Source organism: Patiria miniata, unplaced genomic scaffold, assembly GCF_015706575.1.
Source record: "Patiria miniata isolate m_02_andy unplaced genomic scaffold, ASM1570657v1 HiC_scaffold_20, whole genome shotgun sequence".
NCBI classification, from domain to species: domain Eukaryota; kingdom Metazoa; phylum Echinodermata; class Asteroidea; order Valvatida; family Asterinidae; genus Patiria; species Patiria miniata.
The window spans coordinates 26069142-26089321 of record NW_024037059.1 but is presented as its reverse complement, the minus strand read 5'-3'; the positions used below and the strand labels follow the sequence as shown (position 1 = coordinate 26089321).

The 20180-nt window shown below is 38.2% G+C and overlaps 1 protein-coding gene across 4 annotated transcripts in view; it reads right to left on the bottom strand.

The window, feature by feature from the left end:
• The window catches only part of LOC119728338 (MAP kinase-interacting serine/threonine-protein kinase 1-like), a 29095-nt gene that overhangs the window by 6719 nt on the left and 2196 nt on the right, over positions 1–20180 (bottom strand). Inside the window, exons 1-6 of one of the 4 annotated variants that reach the window (XM_038200540.1) lie at positions 17904–18224; positions 6327–6398; positions 5198–5354; positions 3515–3667; positions 1991–2088; positions 579–700 (exon numbers count right to left, since the gene is read on the bottom strand). In XM_038200540.1, coding sequence (XP_038056468.1) covers positions 579–700; positions 1991–2088; positions 3515–3667; positions 5198–5354; positions 6327–6395 — 599 coding nt within the window. In that variant the 5' untranslated portion in view covers positions 6396–6398; positions 17904–18224. Of the gene's footprint in view, positions 1–578; positions 701–1990; positions 2089–3514; positions 3668–5197; positions 5355–6326; positions 6399–6835; positions 7065–10118; positions 10217–17903; positions 18225–20180 lie in introns of those variants that run through there. The other 3 variants (XM_038200538.1, XM_038200536.1, XM_038200537.1) reach the window with 3 other exon arrangements.

The window sequence follows — 20180 nt, the reverse complement described above, 5'->3', positions numbered from 1 at the left end:
CAGGAGAAACCAATTAAATGGTTTCAGGATTTGTGGGGATTGTTTGAAGAGAAAAGCTAGATCTGTGGAATTAACCCATGAAGTCCCTGTACCGCCCCAAATTGCCCTGCCTATTACTCCTTGTACTGCCCAAAGCTGCCCGAGCACTCGGTTTTACCGATTCTTAACCCTCCTGCTACTCAAACAGTCACAGACAGTCAAATTCACCTCTACTTCCCCCGCTATACCGTTAACAAAGGCTAGTCACCAGCAGTCAGATCACATATCAAGCAAGCACTGTGACTAGTCAAACTGGGTCAACAGACAAAGCAGGCAAGATGTGGTCACAGCTGTTTTATCACTCACCCTGAGTCAAAGCATAGCTGTATCAAGTTACTTAAACAGTCACAGCCAGTCAATCCTGCTTTATGTAGGCTGGGAATTCTGAACTGTTTAAAACAGCCACTTGACTGATTTTGACTGAAAGGACTAGAATACTTGGCCCAGAATGCAAATTTGCATAGGCGGGTTAAGGGAATAAATACAATGTAATACGATGTAATACAATGTAATACAATGTAATAGTGACGTTTATTTACCTCTCGTCATCTTCAAAGAACTCAATGAGCTGCAGTATGTTCTTGTGACCCTGGCAATGGTATAGGGTCTCCACTTCCCTGAAGACCTTGGATCGGCTGTTACCTGGTCTCTTCCTGATCATCTAGGTAAAAGAAATATCAGACAAAAATTATCATTTTTGTACAGATCTCCAACAAATTAAAGTATATTATTTGACAATAAGTCAGAGGCATGCCTCTGAATTGTGTGAATTGTTTGTTTTCATTCTCAATGCATTTCTCTTAGTCTTTCATTTTTGTTATTCAACCTCAGAGATGCCCGGCTCAATTAAAGGTGCTTTTTTTTAAGGCCTATGCCCACATAACTATTGGTCCTGATCACTCTGCATTTTTCTACTGCATGTGTTTGTTCTTATCAGTCTATAACATGACATATAACATGACATAAACATACAATACCAAAATGCCAAAAAAAAACCATGTGTTTGTCCACAAACATATGTCTAGTTACTTCTAAATAATTCATTTATTAAAAAAAAATGTTTTAAGACATACCCAGTAACAAGCAAAAATGTTTGAATGGAATGATTTCACACACATCAAAATATAAAACCGAAAAATCATCTTTTTATTTTCAATAATAAAAAATGCACATCAAAGACATTTCTTTTTTGAAATCTCAATCCATCAAGTTATATTTACTGATCATATTAAGGTAAATATAAGTGCAAATTCTGAAGACATGAGTACAGTGACTTTGATATGAAATGAAAGCTTTGATCAAGATATGATAACCAGACAATCCTTTATTGACACTTTGAGAGCTCTGTCCCCACCATCGCTAAACCAAAGTTCCCGTTATGTCAACAAATAACAACTGACAGATTACAACACAATAGCAAACCAGTGACTTTGATTTGTTTTGGTCAAACCAGACTGTTAAATCAAAACTGTAAAACATGGTTTTTTTCTTTTGGCAAACTTCAACTTTACTAGTTCATTAGTCTGCTTGGAAGCTAATTACTTAATCAATCTGCTTGGAAGCTCTCTAGTTAATCAATCTGCTTGGAAGCTAACTCGTTAATGAATGTCTTGGAAGCTAACTAGTTGATCAATACGCTTGGAAGCTAACTAGTTAATTCATCTGCTTAGAAGTTAACTAGTTAATTTATCTGTTTAGAAGTTAACTGGTGACTTAATCTGCTAAAACGCTTCTAGTTAATCAATCTGCTTGGAAACTAACCAGTTGATCAATCTGCTTGGAAGTAAACTAGTTAATTAATCTGCTTAGAAGCTAACTAAATAATTAATCCGCTTAGAAGCTATCTACATGTAGTTAATCAATCTGCTTGAAAGCTAACTAGTTGATCAATCTGCTTGAAAACTAACTAGTTAATCTGCTTGGAAGCTAACTAGTTGATTAATCTACTCACCTTAACAGCATAGTTTTTCCCTGATGGTATATGGGTGCAGGTTATGACTGACGCATAGGCCCCTGTCCCTAGTACTTCATCTGTCATGAGGTAGACATCTGGAAAAAGAAATTATTACAATTAAATGAAGTAATTTTTTTTCTTTCTTATAAAAAAATCAATTGAAAATTTTTAACCTTCACATGATTTTCCAGGGACTTGTAAGGAATGAATAATTCAAAGAATTTGATCAATTATTTCTGAGCAAATAATTCTGCTATTTTTTTTTTAGATTTATTGAACGATTAATTTCACTTGTTTTGCTTTCTGCGTAAAATTACATAAATCAGTGCCAGACTGGACAATCTGCACCAAAATTAAACCATGTTCCACACTGCAAACACATCCAGATATCAAATTCTAGCAAGTAAATGTCAGAGTTTTTTTTCTTCTAATGCAGTGCAAACAACCGAACTGATCAGTTTTCCTATTCAGAGCACGCACCGCAGTTGCATGGAATGAGTTACACAACTTATCAAGCGTTCAAACAAGCGAGGGGCTGTTATGGACCGATGCAGCATTAAACGAGTCAGGTTACCAGTGATGAAAATGTCAGCGGTACCGGTCTATTATCCCGAGGTCGGCAACTCTCCATTCAACTTGTTTATGCAAAGGTATTAAATTTCCGCATTTTTTTGTGTGTGTCAAATTTCTAAAAAAAGACAGATTGAAAAAGACTGAGCTGACTTTGGAATAAATTCAATCCATGTGTCTTAATTTTCTTAATTGTATTTTTCGGTAAAGGGGGCTATCGATTTTTCTAAAACAATTTTTTTTTCCCCTAAAATTTCTCCCATCATTTACAGATGAAAGTTTTTGTTGTTACATTTTTCTTGAACAACTTTATTTTAGCTTTTTGAAAATTTAATACTTAATGCATTCATCTTAAAAACAAAATCCCTTTTCAATAAAACACATATTCAGCACCAAAATGCTTAGAACTTTTCTGAAATTTCTGTTTAACATTGTCTAGCTAGGGAAAAAATCAAGGGTTTGGGTTTGTTTCTTGTTCCAAAATAATTTCGGAACCTTTAATTCTCGAACCTAATGCACACAATCTTTTACTTGGCCTTAACATATTTTGATGATATGATACTCGGTGGTAGACAATGTGTCCAATACTGAGCATGTTTTTCATTAGGGCAATTCAAGCCTCAAATACATCACAAAACATGTTTTTGTATTTAAAAGCTCAGTGAATAAATTTTCAAATCTCATGTATCTATCGTATCTAGTTTGGTCAAGGAGATTACAGACTAGGAGATTGTGATCATTTCTCTGAATCATTATTAACCATGGTTTAATTGGCCCGGTCATGTTCATTACATTTTCTTTCATACAACACTGGAATTGCCCATGCCAGACACTGAAAAATAATAGAACTGCAGTTTGAAGCTTTAAGGCCAACAACAAAACCCAGATTAGGAAAACACCGTGCTCAGTCGTTTTTCTTATTTTAGGGTGACAACGGGTAGAGAATTTTACCTTCAAATTTACTAGGTCCCACAGGAGACCGTCTTTTCTTCTTCCTCCGTCGTCGGTTGTTGTTCTGGTTACCGTCCAAGCCGAGTACCGTCTGGTTGACCTCGTCCGTCGACGACGAGAGCGACATCTGGGCCAGCTGACTCTCCGTGGAATCTATGAAGGAGGTGAACACCAAAGTCGGCGGTTTACGAGAGCGGAAAACGGCATCCATGTTGATGTCCAACACCAAAAGTAATCAACTGCACTCTTATTAACGCTGAGCTTTTTTATGCAGGATATTTTCATTGAGGATTACGTTGATATTTCATTTTTGGTGTCGAAAAACAAAATCTCATCTGAATGCCAACTCCGTGAACACCGCTGCAAGTAACGACCGGCCGCCATCTCGAAAGAGTGGGCTCTGCGATTCTTGCACTGAACGCACTGTAAATATATCAACCCACCCACATCCAAAAAAAAAAACGAAGAAAAAAAAACCTGAACAATCGGAGCAGCCAATCTGACAATTTGACCAGCAACACACTGCCATCCTATAGATTAACCAAACATCCAAATTAAAAAGGGCTCAGTGAGTTTTTTTTAGATCCACAAATTGCCATTCGTTGGCGCATTCAAGCCTCGACAAGCCTTTTATCATCAGTGATCCCCCCCCCCCAACTCAAAATCCATCTCGATATCTAGTCTTACACATTCATGAATAACCTTTTCAGTTTTATATGAAAACACAGTTCAAATGTATCCATTTCTTCCAACTGTACAGTGCGGGTTTCAATAACTCTCCTGCAGGAGGGAATTTCGCCCGGGGCAAATGGCAGTATTTAAAAATAAACATCATAATACTTAGCCGCATGTGTCTAGCAATTCTTCCATGAACACACAAAACAAAACAAACCCCGAAGGAAAAGTAAGGTTTTTTGGCCAATTTAATTTAAAAGCCGGTAAGCAAAAGAATATGCTTAGAACAGTGCATTATGTGCTAAGCAATAATAGGTTACCAACCAACATAGCATCCAATGCATATTCTGTACAACTGGTTCCCCTGATATTTGCTCAGCACATCAATTGGTTAAGCAGGTTTAGGCCGTGTCCAAAATGACTTGGCTATGGCTTGAAATTACACAAGAGTCTATGAGAAGCGGCTGCAGCCGCTTCCCATAGACTCTTGTGTATTTTCAAGTCATAGCCGCTTCTCACAGACTCTTGTGTAATTTCAAGCCATAGCCGCTTCCCATAGACTTGTGTATAATTTCAAGACATAGCCGCTTCCCTTAGACTCGTGTGTAATTTCAAGCCGTAGCCAACTAATACAGACACAGCCTTACTCTTGGCTTAACAGCTTCAGGAAATTGGTCTTGATTTTTATGTCTGCTGCCCTCTAGTGAAAAAAATCCACCAACTGATTTTTTTTTAACAACAACCAAACGAGGCTGGAAACTTCCCGAACTAAACAGTAAATAGTGTCAGTTGATAAAAAGCATAAATCATCTGATATTTCTCAGGAAAAAGACGATGACTCATCACACCATCTGTCGTACAATCTAAAATTCCCACACCAACACGACGCACCGATATTTTCTGTACAACTTTTTTTTTTTATGTCAGGAGAATATTGAGTTATATTTGAGAGAGACCTAATACCGATGTTCCCCTGTGTCTTTAAGGGACTTTGGGCTCTACACTTACCGATGACGTTGCTGAGGATGACAGGCAAGTTGTTGTTGATGAGGTTAGCGTCGTGATGGCAAGACGTCGACGTCTGCTTGATGTCCACGGGCAGGGAGGCTATCCGTCCCGATGCGGCCTGATAGTTGTCATCCATTGGAGTGCTGGATGTCTTGAACTAGTCGAACAAAAAAAAAGTACGCCAAGAATTCAATTTCATGCTCAACACAGAAATTTGCTCAACAAAATACAAAACTAAAAAGAGCTGGTCCCAGAGTGCACACAATTGACCTATTGCTGTTTGCGAGTTAGCCACGCCCCTTAGACAACCCTATGGAATTTTTGTACACTGACTTTTGTTTGTCTCAGATTATGCGCGTTCCACGTCCATTTTGTATATCATGTAATTGGACAATATTTCACAAGCTGCGTTGACGCGATTCTACCGTGATAGGTTAATTATATTCAATTGAATCAGAAATCAGAATGGCTATTCAATGGAAGTCTTATCATGCATCTGGCTACACAAAGGGCCCGATTTAGTCCACTTATTGGTTTTAGGGATTAAAACCTATTTCCATTTTTGGGGGGGGCAAGGTGATCATGAGACTCAAGCAAAATGAATATTTTCTGGCTTTGCAAACTGGACAATTTTGAATTGTTGTTACACCTCAACTACAACATGGTCCCAACTCTAGTCGGGGCCTGTCCCAACCCTAGATGGGCCTGTCCCAACTCTAGATGGGCCTGTCCCAACTCTAGATGGGCCTGTCCCAACTCTAGTCGGGCCTGTCCCAACTCTAGTCGGGCCTGTCCCAACTCTAGATGGGCCTGTCCCAACTCTAGTTGGGCCTGTCCCAACTCGAGATGGGCCTGTCCCAACTCTAGATGGGCCTGTCCCAACAGGTTGGGAATGTCCAAACTATAGTTGGAACATTCACAGTTCCAACTATAGTTGGAGCAGTCCCAACTATAGTTGGGGCCTTGGAGCTTCAGTTCCTGCGTAACACAGCTACGACCATTTACATGGGTAGACTTACACAGTAAGATTTCTTGGACAGTTTGAATAACTGTTTCTAATTTGGAGGAAATTAAGGGAATTGATTCAGCTAGCTAATTCTCGTTGTAAACAGTCCCCAGGACTACTCACAGTAAATGCACTCTGTAGTGGGTTCATCTCCTGGTTTCCTTTCGTGTGAGCCTTCGCTGGTCCTGGCATAGCCTAAATAAATATAAACAAAACAAAAAAACATCAATTCACAATTCTCCCTGATCACAACAAATGAAGTTCAACACAAAAACACATTTCTTTTAAGCGATAGAAAGACCAAGTGAGCACATGTTTATGTGAATAAGTACATACATGTACTGATTCAAATGCAGTTTTCAACAATTTGCTAAAATTTACTAGTCCTGTCAAATTGCTTACAATTCCCGGCTTGCTTTACTTTCAGATACAGAATTCACAAAAATACTTAAAGGCCAAGAAAAACACGGACACAACCTTTTGTAAGTTCATAATTTACATTAATAATGCAAATTTGCAAATTTCTGCGAAGCGAATTCGCATTTGACAAATTCTCCTCCAATTTTGCAAAAGTTGAAATGCGTTCAACATTTGGGAATTTACAGGAAAAAATACTTGCCAAGACAACTTACATTCCCTTTCATGCCAACTATGAATTGTTCTTAAGCGTGCCTTGTATTTCTTAGAGTCATATCAAAACAGGACATTTAGAAATATGCACAGCAGATTCCAGGACTGTTGATAAACGTCTCCAACACAATATGCAAGTTTGTCAACACCACCGAGACCACATCATCGCCCTCCCTGGCCCACTGAGCCTCTGCCAACAACACAAGCTGATGCAACAGACCCCCATGCCAGGAGAAACTTCTAGGCAGCAGTGCACACCTATTTATAGCCACTTGTTCCTTCAGTGTCACCCACCACAACATAAAGGCCTTCCAGTTGGTCCATGCTTTGAATATTGATCTACATACAGGTACATAGTCCCAACAAGGACAAAGTAAACGTCTTCATGTGGATTGTGGAGGGATTAGAACTAATCCGGCCACAATGCTTTAGTCCTACATGTCCAATCTATACCAAGCCAGCTAGGTCATCCCCAGTTTAGATGTTTTCCAAGGAGAGCATGCAACACACAACAATGAACACTGTTCTTTTCATGGACAGGTTATTGTGCTGTTAATCCCAGTTGATAAACAACAAACATTTTTTGTGGTCGGTGAGGTGGATCCTTCTTCCAGGATTTGACTAGCACAAAGAAGCTGGTCAGAAAACTGAAAATCCCTAACAAATGCCCCACCACTCAGTGAATGATTGTATTATAATAATGAGTCTAAAATACATGTAGTCCACAGGTACAATGTAGTGTTCTTGAAATTGTTATTCATTCTAGCAAGCGCCTACCAGTACATGTCTTGTATAGCCTAATAATGATCATCCTAAATTAGCATAACATCTGGCTGTCCCATAATCTTTAAAGCTATAGTCCATCATTTGCAGCCATCCAAAAAGTAACTGGCGTAATTATTGTTGAAAAACAAACTTGGTTGAAAGATAGTAAGGGGACTAAACTCCCTGTGAAATTATTCCTTCTGGGATGCTGTCATTTTGAAGTAATCAACGAAAGAAGGCATTTCCAACGGTGATTCTTAAAGGGAATATACAACATTTGCAAACATCGAAAAATAAAACTACCAAGTTTTTGCGAAATACCTTTTGTTGCTTCAAACGAACAAAATGCACAAATTACAAATGATGGACTATAGCTTTAATACATGTACATTTCTATTCTACCCTCATGTAGATTTCGTTTAGAATTGGGACAAATATACCGTAAGTTACACGTAAGAGTCTTGTAATATCAATGAAATAAAAATATAGGGCCTCGACTTTAAAATTACCCATCCAAGTGTAGTGCACGACGTACATGTACAAACAAATATCTTATCCTGTTGAACACATGCTCCATTCATCAATATGTGATGTCATTTGTCCTTCCATGTTGCAATCCACTACACATGCATCATAACCCTTCTGCTGTATAAACAGTCAGCGACAGTCAAAATTTCCATCCACTTCCCTGCTATACTTTTAGGACAGGCTAGTCACAAGCAGTCAGATCATATGTCAAGCAAGCACTGTGACTAGTCAAACTCAGTCAACAGACCATGAACAGACAAAGCAGGCAAGTTGCAGCCACAGCTGGCAAATCACCCAGAGTCAAAGCAAAGCTGTATCAAGTTACATAAATAGTCACAGCCAGTCAATCCTGCTTCATGTAGGCAAGGAATTCTTAACTGTTGAAAACCATCACTTGATTGGTTTTGACTGCAAGGACTACTTGACACAGAATGTATGTTTGCATAAGTGGGTTAAGCATGTTTATTGTTTGAGGTGACCATGGAGTGAAAAATGGCATTGACCATACAGCAAGAAAACTAACTCTAGACAAACAAGAGCCCATTAAGACTAGATCAGTTCCACAATGGGACGTCAAGTCGACTAACAAAGCGAAGAAAACGTAGGCATCTGAGAGACAAAGCCGAACGTGTCGGCAAACCGATCGACTGAACAGTATTGAACTCGGTGATGGTCACTGCACTACATTGTTACCTCCACGTAGCGACATTGATCGCACTCGCACTATCCAGTTCACTTTAATCAATATTGTGAAGTACACACGCAGTCGGAGTCCGATTTGCTGACAATGTGAAAGTAAATAACTGAGGCCATCTCAGGGACAGTGACCACATCACGCAATCTCAATGATAGTCAGTCGAACACAAATTAAGGCCGCTGGATTTAATGTATAGGGCGACATTGAACACAGATTACTACTGGTCACTTACGTAACGACAAGGTTTAGCTACATACCTGAAAATACATACCGGTACATAGTACATGTATATATGTAGTTTATACTGCGAGTCTGTGGCCAACTAGCGGACAATGTCAAACGTGCCAATGCAAGGCTGGAATTTGCGTAACGTTAATGAAATACAATCCCACACAAAGCAAATCGGCAAAAAAACATGTACATTGTACGATTTCAAAAGAATTTTGTGACATATTGCACATACATGTAGTTCCTGGCAGTTTTACCATGGTTGCATCCGATGATGAAACTGAAACAGGATTTTCTTAAAATCAGTTTATTCAGCAATTTCGGAAAGAAATTGCACAAGTCAGTGAAATTAAGGCAAACCTGCAATTGTATACAACATTTTGTTTCTATTTCCCCCCCCGTTTTTTTTAAATGAGAAACGCCCATCACAAGGCCATACTTGTTTTTACCATGAGCCTAGTGGCCAACTAGGGGACAATGTCAAACGTGCCAACATAAGGCTAGAATTTGCGTAACATTAATGAAATGGAATCACACACAAAGGAAATCCTCAAAGTAACATCATATACTGGTACATGTATTGTCAACAGAATGTTGTAACATATTGTACATAGTTCCAGGCAGTTCTACCATAGTTACACCCGATGATAAAATTGAAACAGGATTTTAAAAATTTAGGCTATTCAGCAATTTTGGGAAGAAATTGCACAAGTCAGGGAAAGGCAACAGGTTCTGCAATTTCACACAAATTTTTATTTCATTATTTTTTTTCATTTTTTTTTTTTAAATATGAAAATCGCCCATCACACACCAGCCCCTATGCAGAGCCACTCAGGGGGAGGCCTACACACAAAAACAAGGGATAGAAAAGGAAGCTTAGAGAAAGAAAAAAACAGCATAACATACATTTTACCATGGAGAAATAATGATTTTACAATGATTTACCTATTTTTTTATTTTTAAAAAAGCTTAATTTTTCTTGATTCCAAGTTTGAATATAAAAAAAATATCCCCAACATCAATACAGATTGGTGCTGTATTCTACTACAGTGAACATATTTTTTTACCTTCTAATTCTACTGAAATCGTTTGACAATCACACAAGCACATTCTGGGTTGGTCGTCTTCTCTTGTTGGTGTCCAAGGAGGAACTGAACGGAACCCCAAAATAGATTGCAACATGCCATATCCCTGAGCGCTGAGCGCTGACGTATGCTATTAGCATGTCATCATAGGGGGAAATAATAACAGTGATGTGGCAGTAGACTTGTTCAAGTCCCTTTGTTGCTCTCTTTCTGGACAACAAACAGAGCAAGTGCGAGTTTTGAATTTCCCAATCATGGTACACAATGCATTGATGTGTCCTCTTCCAATACGTGTGTGTTTTCTACAAACATGCTGAAACTATTCAAGTTGTAAACTCAAGAATATTTGAATCCAAAGTCACATTCGTGTTTGTACCAAAACATCAAGATTTTCGCTCAAATGACTAGCACAAGTTTAACAGCACACAAGCCTATGAGTCATCCATCCGCTCACAAGTGTCCTGGAACTAAACCCCTCCCTATTTTACCAATGGTTTCAACCGCTTACCATAGACCATGGGAACTTCAACTCTTTGCAGAGGGGAGGCAAACAGCCAATTTGCTTATTTCTAAGCAATTGTTAACTACAAAAGAATGCCCAGGCAACTATGTGTAGACTGCTCCTATTTTTTATTGATTAAAATATTGCTAAAATATGAATAATACCATCTGATACAAATATCTCTTCTTTTATGACACAAGACAAGAGCAACTCTCCCGCCTACATGGTAAACGTGACATCCTACATGATGAAATAAATGGTTTCCCACTGTTTTCAAGGAACGGACAGGAAGGTTCTAGAACAGTATGGGAAAGAGTGGAATGAATCTTCAAGGATGTGGGCAAAATGTCAATTGGTCTAGGACATCAGTATTCCCGTCCTTATTATCAAGAGTTCCCTTAAAGGGAATATACAACATTTACATCAAAAAATAAAACTACCAAGTTTTTACGAAATACCTTACTAGGATGTTGGTAAATGACAGTCTCAAGCATCTTGTAAAATTATGGCACCTGGTGTGAAGTCATTTTCAAGAAAATGGTATTTTTGTATACATTTCCAACGGTGGTCGGCCGACCACCGTTGGAAAAACCTAACTATTTTTCAACTACTGCTCCAAATTTACAATTTTTTCAGTCCAAATTTTGTTTGCTATTGGTTACATGTTCATGAATGGGTGCAGGCCAGCTAGGCTGGTTCCCTTACCTTACAATTTTCCATCATCTATAAATTGATCCATTTTATCTTTGGTGGAGTCAGGGAACCAGACTACTTAAACAATTTTTGTTTTTCTTGGTTTTTCAAGCATTTTCAAACACAAAACTTCAAACTTGTCACTTAAACAATATTTGATCAATTATACTAACCCCTCAAATAGTTCATTTCTGAAAATTACAGCAAAAGCCAATGATGTACATGTACATTCCCTTTAATACTGTACACATTGAACATAAATTTTATGTCAAAACGTTCTTCAATTATTTCTTCTCCCCATACATGTATGTTCCTGCCTACTTGTTCATGTTCTCTTAGAAATGTTTTCCCCAACAAAATAAATGTCCCGCCACTAACACGGGACCCTAGAATCCAAAATTACTGGGTCTGTGGAAATGAATTGACACAAAATTTGTTGGAAACAAATAATTTATTTGCTGGACCCAGCAAATAATTTGTCAAAATGTATAAACATCTGTGATATTTTTATTTTTTGAGAAGCCAGAGGTATTGCAACTGAATGCCTTCGGGTAAACTTGTTCTATTCCAGGCATATCTATTTTGTGGTATATTTTTTTAAATAACAGCCGAACAAACAAAAATGTCTACAAAATTAGGAGACAGTAAATGCAAAAACATGTTCAAATTTAGCTCCGTGATGAAATATTCCCATGAGCAAAAGAAACTCAAAACTTCATTTATATTTTAGCTGGCTGGCACACCAAAACTGAAAATGTATTGCAGAGAGATGTTTTTGATACGTCTCTGTTGTTTTGGCTGCAACGTCAAGAATTATGAAAACGAAATCACAAACACTCTAAGGAAAGTAACTTTAGCTCAGTCGTTTGCGTCATGGAATTTTATAATTTGAGTGAAACTGAAAGAAATATTAAATAAAGGAAGTCCAAAAAAAGTTTAAAAAATAATAAATTACAAAATCAGGATTGAGGAATTAAATAAAGAAGAAAACATAATTAGACTTCCTGAAGGACAAAAGAACTTTCATAAGCGTCCATGGCGCTCGACGCAAAAATCAACAAAAAGTGTGTTTTGTTATGTTACATACACTGCACGTGACGCGAGTACTGCTCCCGAATATAAAAATAACTCTACAACTTTAGTTTTCATTTCTGTAATGCAAATACATCACATTGAAACCAAAATGCAATCATGATGTCGGCTGCTTAGAAGGGGAAGCAATCCCCTTTCATAACTTTCCATTTAACTTACACATTCAGCGGTCATCATTTGCCAAGAGGAGAGGGCACAAAATCCTGTAAAATCCTCCAAAATCTACAGCTAGACAGTTTGAAGTACGGGTATCTGAAAGGGTTAGGGCTAACGTTGCATTCTCCGTGCTATTTTCATCCAAAAAAAAAAAAAAAGATTAATTTTTTTATTAATTGCCATGTTTCTAGCAATACAAAAGTTATCCACTTTTGAATGAAACATAGACCCCCCCCCAAAAAATAAAAAATCAGCCTATAGGGCCAGAATCATGACTTTACAAATTTCATATTACTGGCAGCTCAACAATAATTCCGTTCTCGCAGGGTAGGCTGGTTCCCACCCCCAGTCTGTATTGATAACGTAGTGACAGGGAACCAGTCCTTTTTTGCAGACACCCACAAAGAAAAAAAAGGAGGGTTTTTTTTGGTTGGAATATAAAAACATACAAGTTGAAATTTTTTTAAAAGAGAAAAAAAAATCAAATTTGTTGATGAAGATGGGGAATGCAACTTAACCTACGTGTATTTCATATGCTCTGGTTCCTTTAAACGAAGGCAAAGTGTATACACTGCAGTAATTGTCAGTTGTCCCATACATGTACATGCACTGACATGCACTGTAGCTCCATTGCCTCATCCAGTATCATCATCAGCATACAATGGATGCATTTTTCAGGGGCAACATCATCACACAATAAGATCAGTGCTTTTAATAGACGTGTTCTAACAAGAACTAACAAACCAATTCATATGTGCAAGACATATTTTTTGTTATAGATCAGAACAATGATACCGTAACAAAGAAGAATTCTTATGAGTAAGGTGCAACTTTACATTTTGTAGTCATTTAACCATTGAAATAAAGTCAAACAAAGGTGTCACAAAATATCTGATGAATCACACAATATATTGATTTATAAAAAACACAATGCTACAAATTCAATTGTTCAACACTACATGTACATGTACATGTAAATGTACAATGTACATGTACGTATTCGTGTAGTACAGCTGCTACATACACATGTACTGTGTGTTGTGTCAACAATAGCGGGAAAATTTGTACTGTATTAATGTTTAATGTATGATGTATGAACACAGTAGTGTAGTATATGAAATTACTCAAAACAAATCCGACATTAATTTTAAAAGCAGGCTTTGATCATCATCAGTATTAATTTACATCACCCCCGAGTTATTCAAAAATTACATTAGAACTCTGATGATATACAAAAAATGCTACCTGTATAAGTACACGTAGCTATTTATGTACATATTTGTTTACATAAAATGTGCATGTACTTAGGGATGTATATTTTGTCACTTGAGCATGTTCAGATCACACACAGCCGTACCAATTGGTGGCAATGAAAACATTCCCCACTGTAATTCTGATTTTTTTCTTGATGTCACATTATGCTGCAACGTTTCTGTGTCTTAAAGTTGTGCTTATTCAGCGACTCAGTACACACAGCAGCTAAAGCTTCTGAAATTAATTTTGTTTTCTTAAAGTCTGCAGTCTGCAGAGAACTTTCATTTTGTCAAAATTTCATCTGATGCAGCACAGAGGACTGAAACAATACTGCAAGTAAAACTTGCGCCCCCCCCCCCCCCCCCCCCCCCCGAGATCCTGGCAGTTTGTACCTAGGCAGTTACATGTAGTAAGGACAATTTTCAGTGACGGCCTTGATTGTCCACCCGGCAGGTACCAGTTCTCAGTTGAATGGAGAGTTTAGGACATCAAACTAACATTCGGTACGTATGTAAGAGTCATAAGTAGTTCTGAGCTGATACTGAGCTGAGCTCTCCAGAGACCTCGTAAATATCCATATTGGAAAGGCTTTTTTTTTTGACGTAGGCCTTCTCTGCACAGACAACCTTTCAAGTTTGGATGAGATTGATGACTGAACTTTACAGTGAAATGGAACACATTTGTCCCTCTTTTGTTTGCACTAACTTTTTAGGAAGACCTCCCATATGTTTTGTACAGATCGCCAAATTGGGGACCTTCGATAATTGGGGACCCGATGGTCCTCTATTGTTCAATGTCCCCTTTTGAATGCAGAAACAAACTCGCACACGCAGACACACAGTAGGAAAACACCATCGCAATATCCCCCTGGCTTGAAAGCCAGGGGGATGCATCTCTGATATTTACAGAGCGAGAAATCAACACTACAGACACAACTGCCACCCTTATACATGTACCTACATTAAAGGGAATATACATCATTTGCTTTTGCTGTAATTTTCAGAAATGGATGGAATTGGGGGATTGGAAATATAAAGCAAATATAGTTACACTGACTTTTTGGAGGTTTTGGGTTCGAAAATGCTATAAAAACCAAGAAAAACGATCATTTACCTGTAGTCTGGTTCCCTGACTCCATATAAGAAGAAACAGAGCAGTTTACAAAAATTGGGGAATTGTAAGGTCAGGAAACCAGTCTAGCTGGCTCGTACCCGTTCATAGGTTTGTAATCGATTGCAAACAAGTGCAATAGTCAATTGGGGCCAGTATTTGAAAAAAAGACAGTTGTTTCCAACGCTGATCGGCCGATCAGCGTTGGAAATTGATACAAAAATACCACTTTTCTTGAAAATGACAGTATACCAGGTGCCATAATTTTACACGATGCTTTAGACTGTCATTTACCAACGTCCTATTAAGGTATTTCGCAAAAACTTGGTAGTTTTATTTTTCGATGTTTGCAAATGTTGTATTTTCCCTTTAACATGATCACGACATGTCTATGGCCCTGGGATATAATCAAATACAGAGAGAACCTCCAAAATCCAATTTGAGAGGAAACTTGGCAGCCAGCCCATCTCCGGCACAATAGCGGGCCTTATAATCTACCACTCCAGTGCATCGGGGACAAAGTATTTTTGCCATAAACACCTTCATCACCTGATGTTGATTGCAACAGACCCTAGTTGCAAGCAGGGGAATTTTTTTCCCTCACGTAGGGGTTGTTTCTTTTTTTGTGTGTTACATTTTCTCTTTCCACAAAGATGTTTATTTTCTGCATCTTGGCAAATTTTCATGTGTACGTTGAGGGAATGTACCCTAATTGAGTCATCCCAGGGTTGCAATTTGCAGGGGGAATATTATTGCGGTCTTTAGAATTGGCACGGGTCCAACATGGAGCTGGCGCTGTATACAGTAATTTACAGTGCACAGGCACTGAACCATAACTGAATCCAGAGACCGCGATCCGGAGTCAAATAAAGAGAATTTACTGTAAAAAATATGCGGAAGTTATGTGATTGAGCAACGTTCATTCTGTTTCTCACAACCAAAAAAGAAAGCTTGCGCAATGTTGCTTTGGGGAAGCCCCAGATTGCTTTCAAAATCACTTTCATGAAACTAAAATTAACATCAATGACGTCACGAGGGTGGTATTTTTCCATTAAAAAAATCTACTATTATAACTGTTCAAGACTTCCTTCTTCGCCCCACTATATATTGCCGAACGTCTAATATTTAAGTGAATACATTGTGAAATGGAAGTTTTCACACAAATATGCAGATTGACATGTTGCACATACATAAATTATGCATTTTTCACAGACAGATAGGCTACATGAAGTGTATTCCACTTTATAAAATAGTGTTCCCACAATAAACAATATACATGTTATACATACATGGACACAGAAGCAAAGGTTTGCATGACATTTAGGCCTACTACTTCATACTACAAAATGTGTAAAATTTGTTCACGATTGACATTATGACAATGTTATATTCCAATTTCCTTTATATTCAAAATAATCTGTCTTAGAAACACAGACAGTCGAACTATTAAAACTATTAACCGAAGTTAAGAAACCAAACACTGCAGTCATGTACATTTAGTACAAAGACAGATCCCAGGGGGTGGTTGGGACTACCCCCTCCCCCCCCAGGGGGTGGGGGTGACTAACCCCCCCCCCCCCCTCCCAATGTTGATTATTTATTTACGGGACAATAGAAAAATCCCTAATTTCTATAATTTCCCAGAATAACAGCATCACTCAATATTGCAAATCTTGATTCAGGCATTTTTGGTCTTTAAGTACGCATTTATAAACTGTTCTCCTAATCCACCGACAACCCCCCCCCAATAAAAACAACAACAATAACAACTTGGACTTCAACACCCAAGTCAATGCACTTTGGAAAAATCCTGGTTCCGCCACTGTTATAGCAACTACATGTAGGATTTTTTTGGCACTAAACATATAACACAAAATTGAATGCTACATGTATGTCTATGCCAATTCAGTCCTGAATCTTAACAAAATTGGGTGTTTCTTTGGAGAATTCAGGGTTTGGGGGCAGCAAAAGCTTTAACAGTCTCTGTAAAAACAAGTTTTTCACAGAACTTGCCATTGTGCCTCGGGACCGGGGTGGACTGCATTTGAAGTGTGCATTCATACACAAAGTTCTATTGATGCCATATTGTGGCAGTGACCCTCTTGTCCATGTCTCCAATATGGGCGTTTCTCATAACAAAACCTGACGATGCATAACATCAAGAACCAAGCATTTACAACAATTTTACAATTTTTATATATTTTCTAGCAAAAAGGCACTGTTTACTTTTTTTGTGATACTTATTCAGGCCGAGTTTCACATAAATAAAACAATTCAAGAAGCTTGCTGAAATTCACACATGTCCATGGCCATGCACATCGGTTTGAATGTGGGTGAACGCCCAAAACACCAGTTCCACTTGATTTATCTTTGTGCAAGGCGGCTTTTTGAATCAAGTTCAAGTACATGTTAATTATTCATTTGGAACCAGGAAAATTCTGTAACCGCTTTATGTGAAGAGAGTGCAAAATATACAATAATTATAGACAATAATATTAAGAGTTTTATGGTAGGTATTTTCTACTTTTACATGTTTTTCCTACAAATTACAAACATGACACAGTAAGAGGACAAACAGATTTCGAGCCCGCACAAAAGCTGTGACAAATATTCCTTAACACTTTTGTTGGAAAGAGTGTAGTAGTATCCAGACGCCACATCACTGGTTGTGTACAAAGCCTATGGAGAGTCAAGAACATTTTCAAAGTATTTTCTAACAAAATTGGAAAGGTTTCTCAGTCCCAGATTCATGTCTTTTTTAACATTTTTGCAATGACTGACCTTCATCGACTGATAATGAAAAAAAGTGACGTCAAGCTGCAACATTCTTTCTGTTTTGTTTTGAGAGCAACAATCATGACTGAGTTTGTAAAACCAGAAAGCATATTTTTAATGATTTGGATAGTGTTTTAATTCTGTGACCATCACCACGTGATACAAGAATCGGGCTCTGCTCTTACCTCAAAATGTGAGTTCCTTTCTTCAGTTCTCGACTCAAATGTGACTGTAGGTTGTCCAAAAAATCAGCCAAACGGAGTAAAAAATGTGAAGTGGATGTCAATTCAAGGCACTCAGACAAACTGAATGGTAATCAGCAAACCTCGCTGTAATGAGTACGATTCACAAGCCAGTCCGACAAGGCAAAAAATATGAGCACTCCAAGAATGAGTGTTCATAAAACCAGCCCCAAACAACGACGTTCAGACTAGTCTATACCCGACAATGGAGCACAGAGCCCCTGATCGCTCGCTCACCTAACCTAGCACTGAGCTGGCTAGCTAGCGCTGCAGCAGCGTTTCATGCAAAGCCTGTGATGTCTGTGTTGATCAACACAGCCCCCAGAGTAGAGGTCCCTTGTTCTGAAAATACTAAACTTGTCCAAGTCCTTGCATGCTTTCCTTCTATGCCAAAATACCAAGCTAGCCTTCAATGTCAGCAATGAAAAGAAAAATTCTACATAAATCAAAATAAAAAAACTTGATCAAATTATCCAGTTTCACTTGACCACTTTTTTTAGACCAAAGACAATTTAAGGCACAACTCTAAATTCTGAGCCAGAAGGTCTTAAATAAATTGAACCCTGTAGACTTGTACAAGTTTACCGTAGCTCTGTTTACATGCATTTCTGGAATGATCCATGATTCATGAGGGGGGAGGTAGTCACCTGATATGGAAAGCAGATGGATTTGTTATGCACCCCCCTGTGAATTCCAAGAAAGCGAAATTTACTGGTTATATGTGTGTGGGTGAATGATCACGTATGCACAGGGTGAACCATGGGACAAAATAATAATAAGCTTTTACTGGACAGATGATTGATGATTGTAGGGGTGGTGGGCTTTCTACTTTGGTTCCATAAGAAAGACGGAACCAGGACTGAACGCTGTTTTCTAAGTCTTTCCTACCTCCATGTTTCAAGCAAGTTGTTTGGGTTCATAGCTGACAAAGGAAGTGGATGTATGATCATTTTTCAAAACAGTTGAACAAAGGAGACAAGTTTCTAAATTGATTCAAATTTCAAGGGGGTTAGCAAATTTTTACAATGTGTACAATTGTACATGTACATGTGCACAAGTGCATACAAGTGTGTACAGTGGCGTAGTCGCAAGGTCATTTTTATTTATTTTTTTGGAGGGGGGGTAAAAAATGTTTTTTTAAAGGGCACTTGCACAGCCCTGGTGAAATGTAGACACTTTTTTATCTCCGGGCACTTTGCCTCCGTAAAATTTAAAAAAAAAAGGGGGGGGGCCCCTGATGAGTCGTTGGGGGCGCTGTTCAAAACCGACAATAATGCACACTCACGTACGTACGTAATTGTTCAGAAAAAAACGGCACTCCTTAAAAAAAATGGGCACTTACACAATATTGGGGGGGGGGGGGGGTAAGCCTAAGCACTGGTGAAAAAAGGGCATTAGAATACGCCTATATATAGTGTATTTGCCTGCAATCGGGGACCCCCTATTGTCCCTCTTTTGTTTATCACACAGGTTCACCCACCCAGTCCAATACACATACTACATGTACATGTACACGTTGTAAGTTAGGCTAATTTCTAGATGGCTCTGTTTTCAGTTTAACAACATGAGAAAACCTTGTGAAATCATGAAAGTTTTCTCCTTTCTTCGTCAGTACTGGCACACAATATAACATCACTAGAGCAGGACGGAGCACATGCATTGCAACGTTTCATTTCAGGATCTATAGCCTTGGTATATACTGTTCTATCTATTTTCTTCCTCCATGATCCAATGACGGAACTGGAAATGTCCTGGAAGTCAGCGGAACAACTGTAAATAATCTACAGCCATTTGGTCTTGACATTCAGTTCCTCAAAAAACGAATTGAAACCGTGCCATCTCAAGACATCATGATAACAAATATACTGACAAATAAAGCATTATATGTAATGGGATTAGTAAGATTTGAGGCTTCAATGCATGGTGGAGATACTAAATAATGAAAGGTTTGCGGAAACACCATGTGCAAATAATTTCTCAACTAAGAGAATGGTTCTGAAAAGAACCAGAGGTATAAACTTGACGTTCCGGTCAGTATGCTCTGACCGTCTTCAGGAGAGTAATGGGATTATCCAATTCTGGCAATTCACACTTCCAATTCCTTAAAATAGACTGATAAGATTTAAACAATAGTGTCTCTGCTTTCCTATGTAAGAATGTTCTGAACCCTGTGTTTTTTTTAAAACTATGACTAGTTTATTCTTTTCAATTTCAATTTCA